At 37.5% G+C, this 21,445-nt stretch overlaps 1 protein-coding gene across 8 annotated transcripts; it reads left to right on the top strand.

Annotated features, from left to right (window-relative positions):
- The first annotated feature begins 8,738 nt into the window (after positions 1–8,738).
- Positions 8,739–21,100, top strand: LOC109144185. Of its 8 annotated transcripts, none has more exons than XM_019283976.3 (5): positions 8,744–8,782; positions 14,403–14,517; positions 15,123–15,288; positions 18,828–18,978; positions 20,765–21,100. In XM_019283976.3, the coding sequence occupies exons 2-5, from the start codon at positions 14,475–14,477 to the stop codon at positions 21,029–21,031; spliced, it is 627 nt and encodes a 208-aa protein (XP_019139521.3). In that variant the 5' UTR covers positions 8,744–8,782; positions 14,403–14,474; the 3' UTR covers positions 21,032–21,100. The 8 variants fall into 8 exon arrangements, 3 of the variants coding, with proteins under 3 accessions (XP_019139521.3, XP_019139522.3, XP_039405936.1); XM_019283977.3 differs by lacking the exon at positions 14,403–14,517 and adding an exon at positions 14,642–14,713 and having other exon boundaries at positions 8,750–8,785; XM_039550002.1 differs by lacking the exon at positions 14,403–14,517 and having other exon boundaries at positions 8,750–8,785; positions 14,642–15,288.
- The last annotated feature ends 345 nt before the right edge of the window (positions 21,101–21,445 follow it).

Raw genomic sequence — 21,445 nt, 5'->3', positions numbered from 1 at the left:
CTTTTCAACTCGTGTTGTTTGTTGTCTCTTTTATTCGACCAGTAGGGGAAAAAAAATTACATACAAAAATCCGATAAATTTTTGTCACAAATACTGTGCATTTATAAACTCTGTGTTTCACTGTACAATTATTTCTTGTTCTGAAGTTTCACATCTAAAATTAGATTTACCAAAGGAGGAGTAAAATAGAGCAAAAGCTGTAAAGTGCTGCTCTGCAGAGAGTGTCTACTCTGTTAAAGATCAGCTTCTCTCTCCATATAATGAAACTTACAACACCATTCCCTTCACAGTGGGGTAGGAAGAGATGAAGACAGGAAGATTTATTTCTTCTCATTTAAAAAGGCTGCATAACACATCTTAATCAAAATAAATGGTGACAAGACTAACAGTAAACACAGTAACACAAGATTCACAGGAACACTGACTTTAAGAAATAAAAGGCTAAAAGGTGTTTCCTCACTCTTCTTTTTGCCTGTTTAGAATTATTTTTAATTAAGAGTAACTACTAATTACTGTAATTTTGTAGGTGAAAAGAAACAGTGATGTATGTACGTGTATGTTAAGGTAACATGTACTGGCTAGTGAATGCCTGATGTTACATCTGAAACACAATTATGTGAATAAAGCAGTGTCGTATAGAAGAAATGTGTTTAAGAAAGTGTACAGTGGGGTTTCAAAAACACTAATATACAAATTTTTCAGTGGGTACTGACAATGCCTTATATCTACTTTCTACTGCAGTTTTGAGAAATTTGGAAATCCTTGGAGGGATCAACTTGTTAAAAGAGTTCTCTGTACATCTGATATGCTTTGAATATTTCACAAACCATTTTAAGATGTCAAAAGTCTATGTCAAGAGGAGAATGCAGTTAAGAAAGGACATTGCAATTGAGATGTCTTAAAATATTTTAAACAATGCATAGCTGAGATTGGTTCATTATACACAATGTGTTATTACACAGATGTTTACAGCACAGCCTTGTTATGTGGTGTGCACTGTACCATCTAGAGAGAGAACACCAGCAAAGCATTCCCACATTATCTAATCCCTGAGCAGGCCAGGTCCAATGACAGATATTTTAGATGATGCTTTATCTTTTGTCTCTAGCCTTGATGGATGTTGCTCTGCTTGGGCCAGCTGAAACGAAAAGGAAAGGACAAGATGATAACAGCTTGCTCAGTGGCGCATCACAACACATCAGTGTGGCGCTGTCCCACTTGTTACCCATGTTCTGCCTGCATGGAGCTGCTCAGAGTAAAGTAGATGCAGGAAATAAGAAATGTCAGTGCTCTCCATAGACCTATTGAAAAGATGTGTGGCTGGAAACCCCACCAGATGGAGAAGATTAAAGCAGAGTGATGAATGCCTTAGGAGGGAAAAGATATACCTTGGGAGAGGGTATTGATCACTGGTAATGATCTGTGATGGTAGAATGAGATAGGGTAGGTTGTGAAATAGAAAAAATATACAAGGATTTCAGGGTGAAAAAGTACAGTTTCAAGTAACTGAAATGTGAAAGAGAAGCCAGGATTTAACAATTTGAAGAATAATTAGAATACAGAGATTTCATCAGGAAAAAAAAAAAAAAAAACATGACAGATTCTGTTCTGGTTTTGTTAAGGTGTTGTCTTGGGGTGACCTTATGATGTGTATCCCATATCGCTGCCTATGCCCAGAAATTCCTTCCTGTGCCTTTCTATGCCTCTAAACTGAGCCTGAGAGGAGGAAGGAAAAAACTGAGCAAAACTTTTTCAAAGCAGTTTGCAGCTTGTTCAAGGTCACAAAAAGATAGCAATTTGTTTCCCAGCTGCGGCAGGGGAGGGAGGAAGCACCCGGATTGCTGCTCCCAGGACAGTTTTTTGGCCAGTGGTTCAGCTGCTTTTTCTCCAGAGAGAGACTGAGAGTTGAATTTTCCCTTCTCTGGAATTTCAGATTTTCTCCCTTTTCTACTGGACTGCCTGATTGCTGTAACATCAGAGCACATCAGGAGGACCTTCCACCGGGCACAGAGGGCCTGGCCCTGGCCCAAGCCCCAGCTCCAAGGAGACCAAAGGGAGGACTCGAACGCTTTCCCAGGTTTTTCCTCTACAGCGAAAGATTTTACCATTTAACATTATTTTCCTTTCCCGTGTGCTTGTTAAATAAATAGTTTTATCATCTTCACTTTCCTTCGAGGAAAATTTATTTTTTTTTTTCCCGAACCTGGTGGGGGAGGGGTGGTTGTGCCTTCTCTCAGAGGATATATTTCTAAATTTGGCCAAACCGGAACAGGTGTGTTGGTGGACCATATGTGAGGAAACTGTATCAGTAGTCCTTTCCTCGGTCCATTCTAGTTTTGTTGGTATACTCTACTACTATTGGTTTGCAGCACTTTATACTTCGTGACATATTGGAGTTGGTCTCTTTTAAGCTTAGCATTATTGTGGCTGATTACATATAGAGATATATATGTATGTATGTATACATAAAATATGTAAGTCACAACAACAGAAAAAGGTTGCTAACAAATAGATGTAATTTCTGGATTTTTGTCATATTTTTTACATTAGGCTTGGCAAATACAAATAACTGCAGTATTGGAAATATTTCTGACATGTACAAGCAATGACATTTCTCAGAGATGAGAGATAAAGGAGATTTCATAGCCTAATCTTCTCATGTCAAGCTGCTCAGAAAAGAAGAATCCGTATGAAAATATAATTTGACAGATAAAGTGTTCCTACCATGTTCCTGAGGAGAGGAAACATTGTTTCTTCTATGGCTAAATTTTCCTATCAAAAGTAAAAAAGATGTGCAACACATATGTGAAAAAAAGACTAATGGATTTATATCACAGAACTGATCTCAGTACAGAAGTAAAGTTAGTTTAAACCTTTCAAGGGGTCACTCTGTGAAACAAATATCAATATAACAGGATTTTCACAGGCTCTTACGAGAACAAGTTAACCAGATATATCTACATGACTTTAAAACAGTGGGAGTGCACACTTCTCTCAAAAACACTACTGGGCCTGCATAGTGTCTTAGGTTACAATGTAAGATGTAACCAAAGGTATGTATTCTATCACCAGCTGTTGAAACCAGGTGGGGCAGTGTTCTTTATCTCTTCCATGACACATCCCTGATAACTCCCTCCAGAGGGATATCTTCTGTTAATGGGCCATCCAGCCTCACTGCATGGCTCATAAAATTACATCATCCCATTGTGAGATGCTCTGCCCAGGGGGAGGAACCAAGCATTGCTACCTGGATATAATCTGAGGTTTGGAGCACCACAGCCAGCCTCACCTACTGGATTCCCAGAGGACAAGAGCTACAAAACCACCACTAGACCTCCAGAGGAAGACGAGACCCTTCTACAGGATCACTGTTTCAACACAACCACATCTATCACCTCAAGAGAACTGCAGCCACCATTTAATCGGGCTGCTACCACCACCCCACCAGGCAGGGTGTCAGGTTGTACCCTGACTCTGTCAGTGTTTCTGTACTACTGCTTTTATTTTTAATTTTCCTATTAAATTGTAGTTCTCACAATTTTGATTTTGGGTCTCTCACTGGTTTGCTTTCAAACTAGTACACAGTTTGCAAATGCTCAGAAAAACAGAGTTTGTAGCTCAGGCTTCAACTATGCACCTTTTTACTGTTTATACATTGGTTAGCTGACTAAAATAGATAGGTCTGGTTTGGTGTTTGGGTTTGGTTTTGCTTTTGCTTTCTGTTTTGTTTTGGGTTGGGTTTTTTTTGGTTTGGTGTGGTTTGGTTAGGTTTTGTTTGGGGAGTTTTGTTGTTTTGTTTTGGTTTTGCTTTTGCTTTCTGTTTTGTTTTGGGTTGGGGTTTTTTTGGTTTGGTGTGGTTTGGTTAGGTTTTGTTTGGGGAGTTTTGTTGTTTTGTTTTGTTTCCTTTTGGTTTCGTTTGGTCTGGTTTTTAATGAACTCTTGTAATGTGGGGGAGATGATACAAGAAGAGGGAAGCATACTGCAAAACACTGGAAACAGATTTTCAAAATAACTACAGTGAAGCACTTGTCTTCTAAATTAATAACTTTATTTACTGTCATAGACCAAAGGTTATTTACAATTGGCTCTGTACATAATGCAGATAAAATCTATGGATGTCTCAAAAGTAATAAGCTCATTACTTCAGTGCACATGGGATAATTATGCTCACAGAAGTTACTTTGTTTTTTATGTCAAGCAACCCTGCAAAATGTCCAAAATATATCCAGAGGAAAAATTGGAAATAAACAAAGAAAGGACTCAAAAAGAGAAAAAGATCATTGTATTTTCTTTGATGAAAAAAACTTCATTCTCAGAAATGAATAATTATCTTCCTGCTTTTAGAGCTCTGAGATATGAAGTCCTTTCTCCTGCAATGATTCTGATATAGACAAAGAACTGGTAGAAAAATAGTATTCAGACACTAAGTTCTATTGCACATTAAGTTTTGATTAAATTAGCTTAATAACAAAAATATTAATTTCAACACTAATATTGATCAGTGAACAGTCTGCTGTGTCCTGTGATTTAACCATAAAGCTATACTGTATTTTCATCCTTCATATTTAGATGAGGGTAAAATCAAGGATTTGAAGAAGTGATTGGAACTGTAAATGCGTTTTTATCTCCTTTTGGGTGGTTATCATTCCTTCCCTTTAAAAATGAGGCTTCATTTTTGCATACCCTCTATCCTTTTACATTTGTATATGCTTCATATTCAGTTTCTGAATTATAATTTTCCTAAAACTCTTTTGATTTTGGAAGCCTTACACATTTGTAATGCTGTAGAAGACTGTTAGGAAGGATACATAAACACATTGATGGGGAAATCTTCAGAGTAATACATTTCAAGATAATAAGATTAGGTAGGATTAGATTAGAGAAGAATTCTTGGCACTAATATAGAAAAAGAACTGCTATCCTCTTCTTTAGAGAGTCACCTTCTATTTGGCAGAATAACTTTATATAGCTCAATCTGATATTTTAGTGCTTTCCTAATATTTTCTACTAAATTTATTTTTACCTTAAAGCATTGCGAGAATTGGAAACCCCATGAAAAAAAAAAGGTGTAGGGATAGAAATAATTTTTAAAAAGCATGTATCTACAACTGAGATAAAATGACAATGTAAAAGAATAATAAATTATACTTTGTTTTTTAACAAGTACAGAGGACACAGTTAGTATTTTTAAAAGTAGTATCTCTGTTAATTTTCATTCAGACCAGTAGAAAAAAAGATATTGCATGCTTTAAATTCCGTGACTCAGACCTGATTGAATAAACTTGTTGTAGAAAAATCCATACACATAAGAATTGTTTCTGTGGGTATGGAATTGTTGTAAATAAGGATATGCATAAGTACCAAGTTTGTGCAGTTTCACAGAGGGTTTATAAGCATCATTAAAAATCCATAATAGCTTTTTGGTTGTTTTGTTTCTCATGACCTCTATTTAAATAGAACTTTTATTCTCTGAGATGAAGCTTAATAACAAGAAAACCAACAAAAGCTCTCCAAGGATTGGATGGGCTCAGGAAGTAGAAATGGTACTTTCACAAGCTCAGACCTCAATCTATGTCACTTGAGTCATCAAGTGAGCCATAATATACAAGAGACTACACAAATACCTGCAACTTTCAATGTAGTTTAAACTAGTCTGCTCAATAAAACTCAAATTTACTCTTGAATTTCCAGGCTTCTACATCACTTGCTCTGAACTACATTTGCTCAATTGCCACACATTGGGGATTTCAATATATACTGTCCATTTCTTGGTATGAAAGTAGCCTGTGATTCCATTTTCACCCTATTTTAGGCATTCTGAAAAAAGAAAATAATATAAACAAAAATTATATTCATACATCTTAAGGCAGCTGTCATATCAAATAGCCAAGAGAAAATCCAAGGATAAGTAATATAGTTAGGCCTTAAGGCTAGAGAAAGGTCTCCCACCTTGTCTTATTTACGTGTGTCAACAGAGCTTGTGGTAACAGAAGGCTAAAAGCAGTGTTGGTGTACTTACTGTTGCTAATCAATTCAGTCTAAGTGGGATAATGAGATAACAGGAACTCATTGAGAAATTCTTTATACTCATAATTTTCTGTTCTGCTTACTTATGCCTCTTTGTTTCTACCAGCTGTCTCCCCATCAATATAATCCCATTTCATAGAATAACTTCCTGTAGTTTGCATACATCACTAAGTATTGTGCAGTATATATTACTATACAGTGCAGTCAGAGAGGAGAAAACGTGAGCCACCATTAATACTGCAGATAAAGGAATACCTGATACTGTGAGTAGTGATTTTCAAAGCATGGATAAGGTCTCAGATAGCTGCAGGTGGAATTTGTGGTTCAGACTAACTCTATTTTGATATAGGAAGAATTTTTTTTTACTCTAAATCATATATATTTTGCCATTAAATGCAAATTTATCAAAACTTTCTGTTGAGATTTGAAAAAATTGTAATACATTAAAACCTTTTTGCTGTTATATTTTAAAAGCTTGCTCAAACTTGATACTCAGGACACCTACTTGCCCTGTTGAAAACAAATACATTTCACTATTTTCTTTCTCCAAAATGAGGACCTGGAGGTTACCATATAGGTAGAGAAGAACATCCTTTGATGTGAATGAGACTTTCTACACGTATTTGAAGGCAGAATTTTTCTCCGGTAGTAAATATTTCTGTAGTACAAAAATAAAATGGATAACATGTTCAAAGAGCAAAAAGGTTAGGTGAAGAAAAAGAGCAAAAGCTATAATAGTTTCCAGATTCCGCTGTGGCACAGGAGTTTATTTCTTTTGTATCTGACCTCACTGACAAGATCCAAGACTTAAAATTCTGAAAATTGGGCAGAGCCAAAAAAAAGTATCTACAGTTTACACTTTTTAATCTTAAAAGAAGCATGAAATCATATCAAGCTAAAATAAACAACAAGAGATGCTCTTCTTGCACTGACCTGTTGCAGGATATGGTACCCAATGATGGCAGAAAAAACATTCAGATCTGGGTACACACTGTAACAATATTCTAGTTTTAAGAGGCATTCCCACAAATCTCAAAAATGTTAAAAGTTTTCAGTGAGTGTTTCTATATCTCACAATAGAATGTGAAACAAAAAAAAAGTATTCAAACAATTTTAAATGTCATTGAACTTTTTTTCTAAAACTTCATTACAACAAATTCTACAAACTGTTTTTTATTACAAAATATGTCATATGAAAAGCTCTTTCTGAGCCATGGTCCTCCTCTAAATTACTAAAAAGTCACTGATGCGTGATTTATTGGTTACAGTATAATATCTCACTTCTACCATTCTTTCTTATGAAGGACTTAATAATATCTACAGACGATGATAAGAAAAGCTAAATATACCCCTTGGGAAAAAAAGAGGAAGAGAAACATATATAAGCACAAAATAAAAATTACTTTTCACAGTTCTTTATACACTCTATATTGGTTGTGAAATCTAATTTGTAACAATGGAACCAAAATATATTACTAATTGAATATTATTTTAGGTGTAGCTATAACTACCCTCTCTCAACCTCCCAGCCATTTCAGAAAATAAATGTACTGCTGTGTTTATCACAAAATAGAAATGAAAGGTTTATTCAACGGTAATTTTTCCCTATCTAGGATAACTCAGCATTTATTATAATGATACTCAAAGCAGGAATATTTTACAAGTCCTACACTTTCATATCCTATGATTGCATTAGTTTTCCCACAGAAATAAAGACTAGATGATCAGTAACGTCTGGAGAAACTGGTGCCCATAGCTATTAGATGTTGGAAACTGTGGACCAAACTCCACTCCATTCTCTACTACAATCCTATTTTCCAAGTATCACATATGAAGACTTGGACTTGTCATGCCCATCCACCTGCCTGCGGAGAAAATCAACAAACCAAACAAAAAGGGAGAGAGAAAGAAAACAAGAAGGAAGGAAGACATGTCTGGCATACAATATTAGAATGAAGTAACACAATTATAGAAAAAAGCATACTGTGTAAGGGAGGAGGTGTGAAATTCAACTGTGTAACTGTATGGATTACAGTTTGCAATGAGTACCTGATCCACCTCTAAGCTTTCTGTGGCTTTTGGTTTGGTTGTTTGGTTGGGGTTGTTTGTTAGGTTGGTTTGGGGGGGTTTTTTGGATGCTGCAATCATGTTTTGCCTGCATAATAATAGATCCAGAGGAGGAACATCCTAATATGACAGTCATGTGTTTTGATATCAGACAGTGAACATGACAACATTTCTTCTTTAATTACCATCAAATATTCACCTAATGAACATGTTTTAAGGACCAGATGTGAGCAGAACAAACCTTGTGTCCTGGGTTGCAGTGTATTCCATTACCATCCTCAGGAGCCGTTGAAACCAGGTGGGGCAGTGTTTCCTTGCCTCCTCCACCCAGACTATCTTGCTGTTAATGGCCCATCATTGTCCTGCCACATGACTCAGAGATAACTCCCTCCAGACCATCTTCTGTTAATGAGCCTAATCAACACTTGGCCTCATGACTCATTACCCCATTGTGAGATGCTCCACCCAGAGGGAGGAACCAAGCATCCCATCGTGGATATAATCTGGGACTCTGACCACGAGAGGCAATGCCTTTCCACTGGATTTCCAGAGGACAGGAGCTACACAGCTACCACAGGACCTTCTGAGGAGGAGCAGACCCTTTGTTTCTACAGGATCACCACTTCCGGAGGACTGCAGCCACCATTCTACCAGACTGCCACCACCACCCTGACTAACAGGGTGCCAGGTTGTATCCTAACTCTGTCAGTTTAACCCAGTGTTATCTACTTTTATTGGTTTTTTTTTTCTTTCCCCCTCTTTTTATTTCCCTATTAAATTGTTATTCTGACTTAGTGTCTCCCACTAGTTTGTTTTCAAACTAGCACACCTTGCAACAGCATTTTAAAAAATACATTGAAAGCAAATTTAATATACAAAGGGATCTTTCTGAAAGAAAATTAGGATTATTTCCATTTGCAATGATGCCAGCTTATGCAGCTTTCTAGTATGATATCTCCACCTGTCATTTTATTCCCTAACATGCTGAAAATATCCCCAGACTTTTAGAATTAGTTACAAAGGCACATTTGGCAGACTCACCACCTTAGATAGCATAAATTTTAATCTGATTCTGTAACCAAGAGAATCTTTTAATAAAGAGATTAAAATATTTTAAATTTTTATTCTTTGTGCTCAAGAGGACAATGTTTGACCCTGATGACTAACTGAAAGCTAAATTTTACAGCATTATACTGGACACTAATTAAATGAGTTGGGACACTTTTCCAGCAATGCAGTAGTCAACAAAAAAATCCTCCGTATTAAAAAAACCAAAAAAATGGAAGGACTAAAGGAAATGGACAATGAAAAACACCCAAAAGTGCCTACGTAAAATCATCAGAAATTAAGTGGGAGATCATAACAGAATTAGATTAAAAATAAAGAGGATTATAATTTAATTAAATTGGTTTGTGGCAGAGTTACAGATCATTAGATTTTTTTGTTTGTTTCTTTGTTTTTGTAATATCCTATTTTGAGATAAGAGAGTTTTTCAGCAGGAACTGGAGTTGTTTACAAAGATGATGCAAAATTGTGTCTTTGCAGTCAACAACAGTTACTTGATTTGCAGCAGCCTTAACTAACATCCTCAGTCCTGAACTCTATTCCTCTAATAAACACACCTTGATGTAAATTGACAATATCCTCCCAAATAAAGCCCAATTTTTGCACCATGAGACTGTGTAAATGAATTATACTGCTTTAATGACATCCATACTAAGATCTAAATCTGATGCTTACCCAGAGTAAAAATATTTTACAGTCTGTGCTAGAATATCTAATATCACTTCCCTGTGTGTGTATACAAATTTCATTTGTTTTTCTGACAGAGAACAATATCTGGCTTGGAAAAAAAACAAAAAAAAACCCAAAACCTTGATAGTTCTTCCATTGCTCTTTTCTTTCTTTAACCAGCCCTGCATTTCTTGCATCATGCTTATAATGATGTGGTGAAACTCCTTGCTTCTAAGATTACATTTGCTCCTACTTAATTATTCCAGGAAAAGTATCCATGGATGGAATAAGCCATGCTAAAACAGTACTGTCATACTCCCCTTGAAGCTCTGACTGTACCAGAAAGGAATATTCGTTTCCATCAGACCAACTGATGGAACATCCAGCTGATCTCATGAGATAGCTACGCAATTGCTAGAGCTGACACAGGACTGTGTGTGAAATCATACTTGAAAGGGAGAGGAGAGTAAAGAGAAGGATGGGCATGAGGAAGAAAAGGACTGGGAGAAAGGAGTGAGCAAGAGTGACCAAGGCTTTAAAGTAGCAATTCACTAATATACTGGCTTATGCCAATCGTGTAAAAGCTGAACAAGTTTCAAGGCTTCTAAGCATTACATTTAGGAAAGGGTGTTGGGTTTTCTGGCTTTTTGCTCTCTGCATAGTAGGAAAAGACTTTGGCAACACAGTGTGCTGATGAATTCAGTGCTTGATAAACTTTATAAATTTAATTTTTAAATTACCTGATGTTTTTTGTCACTAAACACAAGCTATTGCACACCATTAATCACCAAGTTACATCATTTTGTTTTTTCAAGGAAAGGTAGCGAACAAGATGCCCACATGCTTACAAAATTCTTTTACAGTGAACTAAAGCACCCACTTACTTGAATCACAAGCAGATCTGTACATTTTCTATTCTAGTTCTATTATCAGTTTTAATTGCCACATCACCAATATTGAGTATTGCGTAACTCTTTTATTTAAAATTTTGAAGGCATGTTGCTTCACAGGGCTAGTATGAAAAATATATTTTTGAAATTCTTAAAACAGCACATTTAAATCCTTCCAAACTAATCTAAATCACTTTTTTAAAAAAGAAAGAAAAAATGTCCTTAAATAAAGAAAATACATTCTTTTTTTTGTCACACACATACTTGTACCCTTTAAAAATATGAAAAATATTCCTTTCATTTACATCCTTATTCAAACTGTAGGCACTAAAAATTCAAATGAACCCTAATTAGAGTTATTATCATAGATGAGAACTGTTCTACTGAAGCTCTATGTTAAGGAAGTTTCTAGTTCAAAGGAAAACTCTTTGCAGTGAAAGTCATGCATAATTTTTTTTCTCTTGTCAGAAATCAATCATGGTTTTGTCATCATTAAGGAGAAGAGTTGGCCTTTTTTAAGATAAAGGATGAAAGTACCTGGTCATTAAATACCCCTACTTAATTAAAATACCCCTACTGATAGGCTCCTATTTAAATTTATAAAAAAATTCTTCACCATTCTCCAATTGATATCAATGGGCAACAGACAAAAAATAACACATATAAAGAAAATTAAACAGTGCAAAAGTATAGATATAAATTTCCACACATATCAAGATTTGGTGTGATATACATGACAGAGAAGGCAAGGTGATAATGTAGGTGAAATTCATCACTGTATAAAAACCCCACAGAAATAAACTTCCAACCTATTGTTGACAATGGAAATTCTATAATTCATGTATTAAGCTCAAGAGGTCATGCACACAAATTTGCCTAAAAATACTGATTTCCTAAAATCCAAATACTTAGTGTGTCACTATGTGCTTTTGGAGCTCATAAAATCGTAAGATAATCCAGGCTGATCAGGTAAACTTTGGGAGGTCTCCAATCTAACCTCCTGCCCACAAGAGCCTGGCTCTGTCCTCCTAATCACCTTTTCTTTTATATACATAGACAAAAAGACAAAAGCGACCGTGAGGGCCTGTGTTGTTCTTGCTCAACTTTACAAGGTCTCTGTGGGCCTGTGTCTCCAGCCTGCCCAGGACATTCTCTACAGCAGCCCTGCCTCCAGGCTTGTTAGCTGCTGTCCCTTGTTTGTTGTCATACTTAGACTTGGGAAATGTACCAGGGTACCTTCTGCTTCCTCCTACAGGTCACTGATAGAGATAAGAAACAGGCCAACTCCAAGGAGACACTCCAGAGGTGCTCCAGTTGTTACTGACCTCCAAGCAAAGCACCAGTCACCAACCACAGTCCAAACGTGTTTTCATTCATTCTCTATTACTCCCTGAGAGAACAAAGACTGTTACCTCCCAACACAGACTGCTGTGGGAGACCATGTCCAAAGCTTTTTTAAAGTCAAGAGGAAAAACTTTTAAGATCTAATTCTTACCCATAGGCTTTTTTCCTCTTATCTCACATCAGAGCAATGAAACATTAGACAGAACCTATTAGCTGTTGCTGTACACAGCTAGAAAATAAGAGAGAAAGCTCTTTCAACAGAATATTTTTTCTGAAATATTAGCACAATACATTGGTTTTTAACTAGCTAAAGCAGATACCACCTTCCTTTCTTTCTTTGTTTTTCTTAACTTAGGCAGATTGCATTGAAGCCACCATCCACATAAGCCTTTCCAAGCTTTCTGAAAGGAAAAGGCATTTTTTCAGGTGATGTTATTAGTGGCAGTATGAAAGCCTGATAAAATTAAATGATTCACTGAAGTGTATTGAAAAAAACTTATCTCTCTAGGCTTCATTTCCTTTAGACAAACAGGAATCCACTGAGAAAAATTTGGTTTGGATGTAGCACCAAAGAATTTTATTAATATGTTACTTAATCATATTTATCCCACAAATTCTATTTCTTGCCTCTTTCATTATCTTAATTAGTCAAATGGAAACAAAACGGAACAAAATGCAGCATGAGATAAAGACTTCCATGAAACCAAAGAATCTTGAGCTATAAAGACAATTTTTGCCCACTGAAAAACAAACTGACTTCCTTTTTTGTCAATTAGATGATCATGTAATTCCAGCTGTAATTTATGTCCAGGACTCCAGTAAGCAAATTACCTATTCCAATCTGTAATTCAAGGTCTGAAACATCTGGCTGTGGGGTACTTGGGGCCAGTGAATTTAGTCTTAGATTTGACTTAGATACAGAAAATTAGATTACTATCCAAATACTCTTGGTATCTTCTCTGGAAAATAATTCTGCTTCCCTTATTCATAAATAGTCAATGAAAGAAAAGAGCACACAGAACATACTCAGCAAGTATGTAGAGCTGTTTGGATATAAGCAGGCAATTCCTGTTCATGTTTTATGAAGCAGTCATCGTATCCTGCTTTTTCATATGTCAGGCAAAGGCATCAACAAGAGATGGATGGAAAAATGCACCGCAGGTTCATACAGAACATGGGAATGGACAAAGATGTGCACTGTGTACAGAGCAGGAAGACTTCACAGCAAGCTGGGAGGTGTCTGTTCTTTCCACCTGTTTTGTCTACTCTTTGAACAGGACAAAAAGGGAGGCTAAATTCAGTTGAGAGGAGACAAAAGTCTAGCTAAAGGAAGTGATGATTTTATCTTTGACTTCTGAGGAATGGGGAGTACATCATTATCTGTCTTCTACAATCTCTAAAACTTTATAAAATTTCTGGTTCTCTGTTTCTTGGTGTCTGTTTCTTTGGGTTTTTGGTATTTTTTTGGATTGGTTGGTTGGGTTTTTTGAGGTGTTCTTTCTTGAGGGGTGTATTTTGTTTTGTTTTCTTTAACTAAATTTGTGATCTAATCTTATCCAAGTCTCTCTCGTTACCTTAGCAAGATAAACACTTTTCTAATTTCAAATACTTTCTTGAACTGCACACAAAAATTAATTGTAGTTTCTTTAGATAGCAGTGATTAAATTGTCAGGCAACAGTTTCAGTGCGGCAGTTTTTCTGACATTCTTCAAAAGGTGGAATTAAATCAAGCATTATCAGGCTAAGAGATCTTTTTATCTTTTCACTCAGTGTTACCTTTCAGTCTTGTAGCCTACAATATGGATGCTGAGTAGTCTTCCATAGCGCTTTTGCACCCATGAATCTTGTAGCCTACAATGCAACTACTGTTTTAGGCATGAAAGTATAAAGTTTCTTTGTTTTGAAAATGAAGCACAAATTTGTAAAGTTTACAGTTTTCAGTGATTGTGGTCAAAGACACCAGGCACAGCCTGATTTCAGAAACATTTTATAAATACGGAGTAATTCTACAAATATAATTCTAGACTTACCCCATGGCAAAAAGGAAAACATAAGCCATTGACCTGTATTCCCATAATCAATATATCACTGACAACATTTCCAATCAATTATATGTATATATATACCCAAACTGGTTGCAAAGAATTTTAGGTTCATGTCTAGTCTGACTAGATGCACTGAACAAACCAAATCTTGAGGTCCAAAGGAAGAGCTGTTTAGACATCGCTAACCCATTGCTATAAAAGCTTGAAGTAAATGAGAATTTATATGTAAGATCATTTTACTAATAAATAAACAATCTGCAAGGGTATGTGGGAGAATAATATCTGCTCTTTTAAGGGTATCTGGACAAAGGAACCATAAACAAGAATTTACAGAGGGAAACCTGAGTGACAATTGATAAGGAAAGTCATGATAAGAATAAACCCAGCCAATCACCCTAATTGGTGTGGAGGTGAGGTTTTGTTTTTCTTCCGTATGATTGTCTGAGTAATGACCTTGCAAAATTGGGTTGATAAGGGAGAGAGACAAACAGATATAAAACCTGAACAATTACCCTTAATGGAGACAATAAGCAGAAATGTACCTGTTAATTCACACTAATTGATGGGCTACCAAGAAACTGCAGGCCATCTGAGTCTTTGCAAATGGTAAGGAGACAAAGAGGATACTGCAGGTGGGGAGGGCAGAGGGACTATGCCAACTGATGAATCAATGTGCAAGTGAAGGTAATCTGGGAGGGGGAGTAGACAGAAAAGGGTATAAAAGGGGCCAGCTTCATGTAGAATGAGACAGGTCAGTACACTTGTCTGCGCCTGATCACCAGTCTATCCAATAATCTCATCAATTCTTTTCTCAGTTCTCTCACTGCATGATCTCAGTCTCTATCCCATGTGTATGTGTGCCCTGCATGCACAGCTGGTGGACCCTGATCAGACTGAGTGTCAGGTACTGGAGCCAGACTGGGGTACAGGCACCCCTGGCCCGTGGCGTCAGCTACTGCAGCAAGTGGGGTCTTAGCAACAGCTACTGAAATGAACTGGGATCTTTAACTTCCAGCTGCAGGGGCTGGAATGGAGTGTGTGTTCCCAAATCCTGCTTCTGGGAGGACTGGTGTGAGTGAGGGTTTCTGCACGGGCAGCTGGAGCAGGACCATGGGGCACAGCCTATGTGCCAGCTGCCAGCCGCTGGGGGCTGAGAAGTGTTCGTCTCTTACTCAAACCAGGTGAGTGTGCACTTCTGTGTGATTGTGTCTGGAGAACTTCCACTCAAATTTTAAACTGGACTCCACAGCAAGTAAAGGACCCTTTGTTTTAGGCCAGGGTAATGGGTTAACAGGAGGTCCATGTGCTGCAGGGGACTTGAGAATGTGGAGCTCATGAGAGATAAATTTGCCAGCGAGCATTGAACTGCACCAGCTGGTGAGTCAGGGACTGTGAAGCAGGTAAGGAGCCACTATCTGGGCAGGTGTGCCAGGCAGACAGAGTGTCCATGGTGGTACTCGAGGGACCTGTCTGTCTGTGTGTGCTTGTTAACTTGGAGAGCGTCAAAGAGAGTGGCAGGTAGAGAGGAGGGTAGGGCTGTGCTTCTATCACTTAGAGCAGTTAATTTGATGACTCAAAAGGACTCCATAATGGCTGTTCCCAACATCCTGAACACACTCAAAAAGTTTGGAATTAACAAATATCAGTGTGAAGATGTACTCTCTGAAGTATATGGTACAGAGGGATCATAAAATTACCTAAGCTTTCCACACTTGAAAGTATTTCCTGTTATTTTGAGTGCTCTTGCAGAGAGGTTTTAGCAGTAACAAAACACAGTAGATAGGAGGAAAGAAAAGAAATGTGAGCAGCAGCATTTTCTCAGTGGTACCAAGAAAGCACTATGTTTTCAGAGTCTTCCTTCCTAGTTCTATGTGTAATTCAGTTAATGTTTCTGCTAGCTCCTGGACAGCAGGAAGTACAAGTGCCTGAGAACATTTATTTTAAACATTAAACACGGTATTAGCTGCATTAATCAGACACATGCTAGCATGAGGAGAGGGAGTGGAAGGGAGGCATGAAAGTTTCCAACATCTTTGATTGTGTTACAGCTAAAGAAACCTTGAAATATTTTATCCTCTGGCCTTACACTCTTCTGTCTCTTCATCTGTTATCTCACTGACAGCCTCTTTGAATCATCACTCTTAGCAGTCTCCTATTTTAATGCCCATCTCTCATTAGGTAGTAGACTGTTTTCCTCTTTGTCAGACTATGAGTACAACTGAAAACTGTTCATTTTTTTTTAAATAAGCTTTTTCAACAACACAACATGGAATTTAACTGTCTACCATTTTTCAAGTAAATATCATTAAAAAATTAAAACATTTTTTCATTATAGAAATGGAATTTTTTTCTTTAGAACCAGAGTTCAGTCACTGCACAGTGTGTTCCTTTGCCTTTGACATTTAGCAGCATGACTGATTGATAACTTAGCATTACTTAGGTACGAGATTAATCTCCAAGTAGATTCAAGAGAAGGAAAAAAGAGACATTGAAATTTTGCCTTTATACTTGAACTGCTGTAAATTAGAAAAGTAAAAAATGTAATTCATCAATTTTTATGCATTGACAGACAGCAGCATTTCTTTACAAATACTAAGAGAAGGAATAAGAAATCTTTAAGCCAAAACTTAATACAAATATTTAATTTGTATATAAAATATCTACAACATTCCTCATAATCTTTGAAAAATGCCCTGCCATCTAAAGAAAAATTAATTAGTGTATGGGAACAACCATTAGCGTCTCACGTAGCATAGGAAATTCAGAAAAAATAACAGTTATATTATCCAAAGTGTATGTAGCAAATTTAAAATAATTCCACATTAAAAAAATTCTTAGCTGTTACAAGAAAAAAAAAGTACATTTAACCATATCAGAAAACCATTTGAGAAGTTTTACTTGCATTTGAAAGGGCAGAAATGGAGACACTTCTGTGGGCTATGCCTGTATCTCAAAACTGCTTGGAAAAAAACACACCACCAAAATGCCCACACTATCACAGAGGTTATAGTAGTCATGACATGCTATATGCCAATCCACTGGCATAGATAATGTTTCCTGGGACAGGAGTTGACAGGCAGTATGTCAAACTTGGGCCAGCATCAAGCTTTCTTGGACATGGTTAAATTACTATTAAAATTTATTTTCAGTGTTCGAGTGCACCACCAGCTCCAGCAGAGAACCATGACTGGACTCTCTGACTTTTATCTCTTCACCACCCTCATTCAGAGGATTTTGAAGGACTTCTCAATTAGCGGATCCCCATTTTGTCCCTTTTTCCCTCTTGGATGATGCAACACATTCAAGAATCAGAGTGACACCCTAAGTATATACTTCTGGAATATCCCTTCACATAAATAAAATCAGTCTTTAAATTATAAAAGAGCAATAGATTTTCCACTTAAATTGCAATTTAAAGACTAGTCTGTTCTTGACACAGGAGCAGGACAATGGATGAAATATCGTGTTAGTCTGCAAAGAGTATTTTCTAAATTTTGTTTTCGTCACAGTATAGCACTGCAGAAAACCAGCAAATTAAATAATTTTAAATTAAAATACAATGTAATATAATATAATACAATATAATATGGAGAACAAACTGATTAAAGAAATTCAATTCCCTGATTAAGACTTTAGAAAAAAAATCTAGAAAACAAACATATCTTAGAATGAAAAGCAAGCAGTAAGTGAATGTAATTACATTCTTCAGCTGAATTCTCCATATATTAATATATTTTTACACAAAGTAAATACTTTCAGACCCAAGGGCTTGTCATCTAGTTATACAAAATTCTGCCTATTAATATCATTGTAGATGAAAATGTGCTTGCTAAGTGAGCTATTGTTTAAAACAAAAAATCCAAAGGAGCTGCTTTGTTGTATCTTTCGAAAGGATGTTTCATTGTTTACAAGCAACGAATACTGAGTCATAAAGCATTAGTAATGACTCAGAATGTCTTGATGCCTCATCTTATTTTCTTAACTATAAACCTATTCGGAAAATTTTGCCAGAACATTAGATGTGATCCACTGAGTTAAGAACATATTGTATTATCTCTTTTGAGAACTGGAATACATGTTTGGTTAGTAAAAGTAATTTGCTCCCATTTCCAAACACGTAATTGAATATAATTAGAACATAACTATCTCCTGTTTATAAGCATATGAAAACTATATTAAAATTCCTAATTAACTCTGAAAATTCGAGAGCCAGAAAATGCCAGAATTATAGTCTACATTAAAGTGCTTTATGTTTTATGGTGTAAGTTTCACATCATGAACTGAATACTGTCACCAACATACTGCCCTCAATTAATTCAGTTCCTGACATGGATGGTATTCACTGACTGTGGAGCTATTCAGTGCTGGAGTTTTGGGTTTTCTTATTAGTGTTGGGGGTTATTTTCTCATTCACTGTGTGGATCAATGCATTATTAACTGCACATTATCCAAATTATATTAATTTTGTCGTGGGCTTTTCTGTGGTTTTCCTATCGCATCATTTATCGCCACAATTCCCATCTGAGACAAAAATTACTTGAGATCATTATTAAAGCTATTTAATGTATCAGAGGTGGGCATAGACAAATTTATGCTAAAATCATTGAACGTGACTATGCATTTGAGCCGCCTAATTTTTTAAAAGTTCTCAACAACATTAAGAGGCTTCTCATGTTCCTAGCATGAATGCTAAAATGGTTCAATTATTCATGCTTTCCAGAACCCAAGTTCCATCAACAGAGATATGGAAGACATCATTGACTTGCTGCAGGCACTTTGTTTATGGAATTTTCCTAGCACCACACAGCAAATTCACAGCCACAGAACCCAAGCGCTGCTCAACTGCCATGGACAAAAGTTTCTTAAATTCCGTAAGTGACATTTCTGAACAGACTGAACAACACTCTTCTCACAGTGCCCCAATTCACTACAACCTCTGGTTTATGACTTAGGAAAATTAGTTTTATTGCCAATCAAATCAGAGTAGGGTAATGAGAAATAAACACAAACCTTAAAGAACACCTTCCCCCAACCTCTGCTTACTTCTGGGGCTCAATTTCACCCCTGATTTTCGCAACTTCCTCCCACCAAGCAGCACAAGGGGTTGCAGTCAGTTCATTGCATTTGTCTCTGCCAGTCTGTTATGATCCAGTTTTAAGGTTCTTAGAAATGCCTCTGCCTGAATTAAGGTGCAAACGAGACCACATGCCAGTGACAGTAGTAAGGGTTTTATTTGATGGTAAATATGAGAGAGAGAAAGAGAGAGAAAGAAAGAAGTAGAAAATAGGTGGGGGGGACAGAAAGAATGACAGGGACAGAATAAGGAAAATATCACCATGATCCCAGTGATGTTTGTTGATCCTCTCCAGCTGGTCTTCTTGGTGGTGAAGGTCTCCCCCCAAAAGCACAGAATCTGATGGGTTTATATGCCCTTGAGCCAGGTAGCAATGTCCAGGCATGTCCCCCTGGGGTGGGGGTCAGTCTCTCACAGCAGACTCTGGGTCTGTTGCACCATGTGCAGTCCTGTGGGGCCAAGCCTCTCACGTGAAAGTCCGGTGGATGTGGCCTGTGGGGCTGGGGGTTCCACAGCTGGGCCACTTTGTGTAATGGAGGATGGGTGTTTGTTGCCTCTCACCAGAGGTTGCACCATGCACCCAAAACCTCCTCCTCCCCCCTCGGTTGCGGGGAGTCTGTGTAAACCTGGCTTCTGTGAGCTGTGCTCTCCCCACCCCAAACTCAGCCGGGGATAGCTGCAGCTGGTGGCTTTGGCCTTTTGTGGATGCAAACCTTTCCCTCAGCCCGAGATGATTGAACAATGCTTTATCTAGTCAACAGTTTGACTTTCAGTTCAAAGTCCCACCTTCAGGGAAACTTCTTCGGTTGTAGCTTCTTTATCAAGAGAAAAACTTTATATCAATGTTTGAGGCATGAACTATCTTCAGTCTCTGACACACTCCTTCCTCCTTGGGATAAGGACTCCTAACACACTTCCCCTGCCCCAGTGTGGAGTTCCTCCGTGAACTTCTCCAATGTGAGCCCTTCCCACAGGCTGCAATTTTTCACTAATTGCTCCAGCATGGATCCTTCTGCTGGAATACATATTTGGTTACTACAAGTAATTTGCTCCCATTCCCAAACATGTAATTGAATATTATTAGAACATAACTATCTCCTTTTTATAAGCACATGAAAACTATATTAAAATTCCTAATTAACTCTGAAAATTCCAGAGCCAGAAAATGTCAGAATTACAGTCTCCCAGTCTTCTGCTGGACAGGGGAGAAGCTTCTGGCAGCTTCTCACAAAAGCCATCCCTGTAGCAACCTCCACTCTACTACCTGGCACTATCACTTACTCAACTATGGTAGGACATGTGGATTCATAGGGTAACAAGTAATGTGACAGTTTCCTGCTTTCAATGTCTGTATTTGATGTATATGAAGCTCGACAGCTGAGAGAAAAAAAAGAAAAGGAAGGTGTCTTGGGGTGACTTTATGATGTCGTATCCCCTATCATCACTCTATGCCCCAACATGATTCCTGTGCCTTTCTGTGTCTTTAAAACTGGGTGCAAGAGAAAGAAAAAAAGTCAGACAAACTTTTCAAAGCTGTTTGTGCTCCAAGGTCACTCTATCTTCTCTGTGTGCTTCTGCGGCAGCAAGCACGGAGGAAGCACCCTTTTCCTGCTTTTCAGCCAGCTTTCAGCTCTGTTTATCTGGAGAGAGATGGAGCATTAAATATTTTTTTCTCCCTGGGACTTTGGCTTCTTCTCTTCTGGACTGTTCAACAATACCAGAACATACTGGGAGACCCTACACCACTGGCCTGGAGCAGGGCCTATGCCGACCCAGCTCCGAAGAGGAGAGAGAGAGACTACGTCCAAAGAAAGGCCTCTAAAATCTTATCAGGTTTCTCTCCCCAGTGAGAGGTTTTATTATTTAGCATTATTATTCTTTTCCCATTGTGCATTGTGTCTGTTAAATAAATAGTTTTTTCCTTTCACTTTCCTTGGAGGAGAATTTTTTTTCCCAAACCTGGTGGGGGAGGGATGGTTGAAACCTGCCTTCTATCAGAGGACATTCATCTTTGGACATTCCTCCTAATTTGTCTCAAACCAGGAGAGAAGGCCATAATCCAAGTCCTCAGTCTGCTTTCTGGATATTGCTGTGGTTCACTCCTTTCAGAGCCTGCTGGCTTTCCAACACTAAAACACACATACACACATGATGTGAAGAAGCAGGATGGTTATCCATTAACATCTGACTGACTGATTGTTATATAATTGAAATTTCATAGAACATTTTAAGTGGAATAATATTATAACCAGCTTCATTCAAGT

This window comes from Corvus cornix, chromosome 2, assembly GCF_000738735.6.
Source record: "Corvus cornix cornix isolate S_Up_H32 chromosome 2, ASM73873v5, whole genome shotgun sequence".
In the NCBI taxonomy this organism is placed as follows: domain Eukaryota; kingdom Metazoa; phylum Chordata; class Aves; order Passeriformes; family Corvidae; genus Corvus; species Corvus cornix.
Note: the sequence above shows the minus strand (reverse complement) of the source record. Positions and strands in the feature narration are given on the sequence as shown.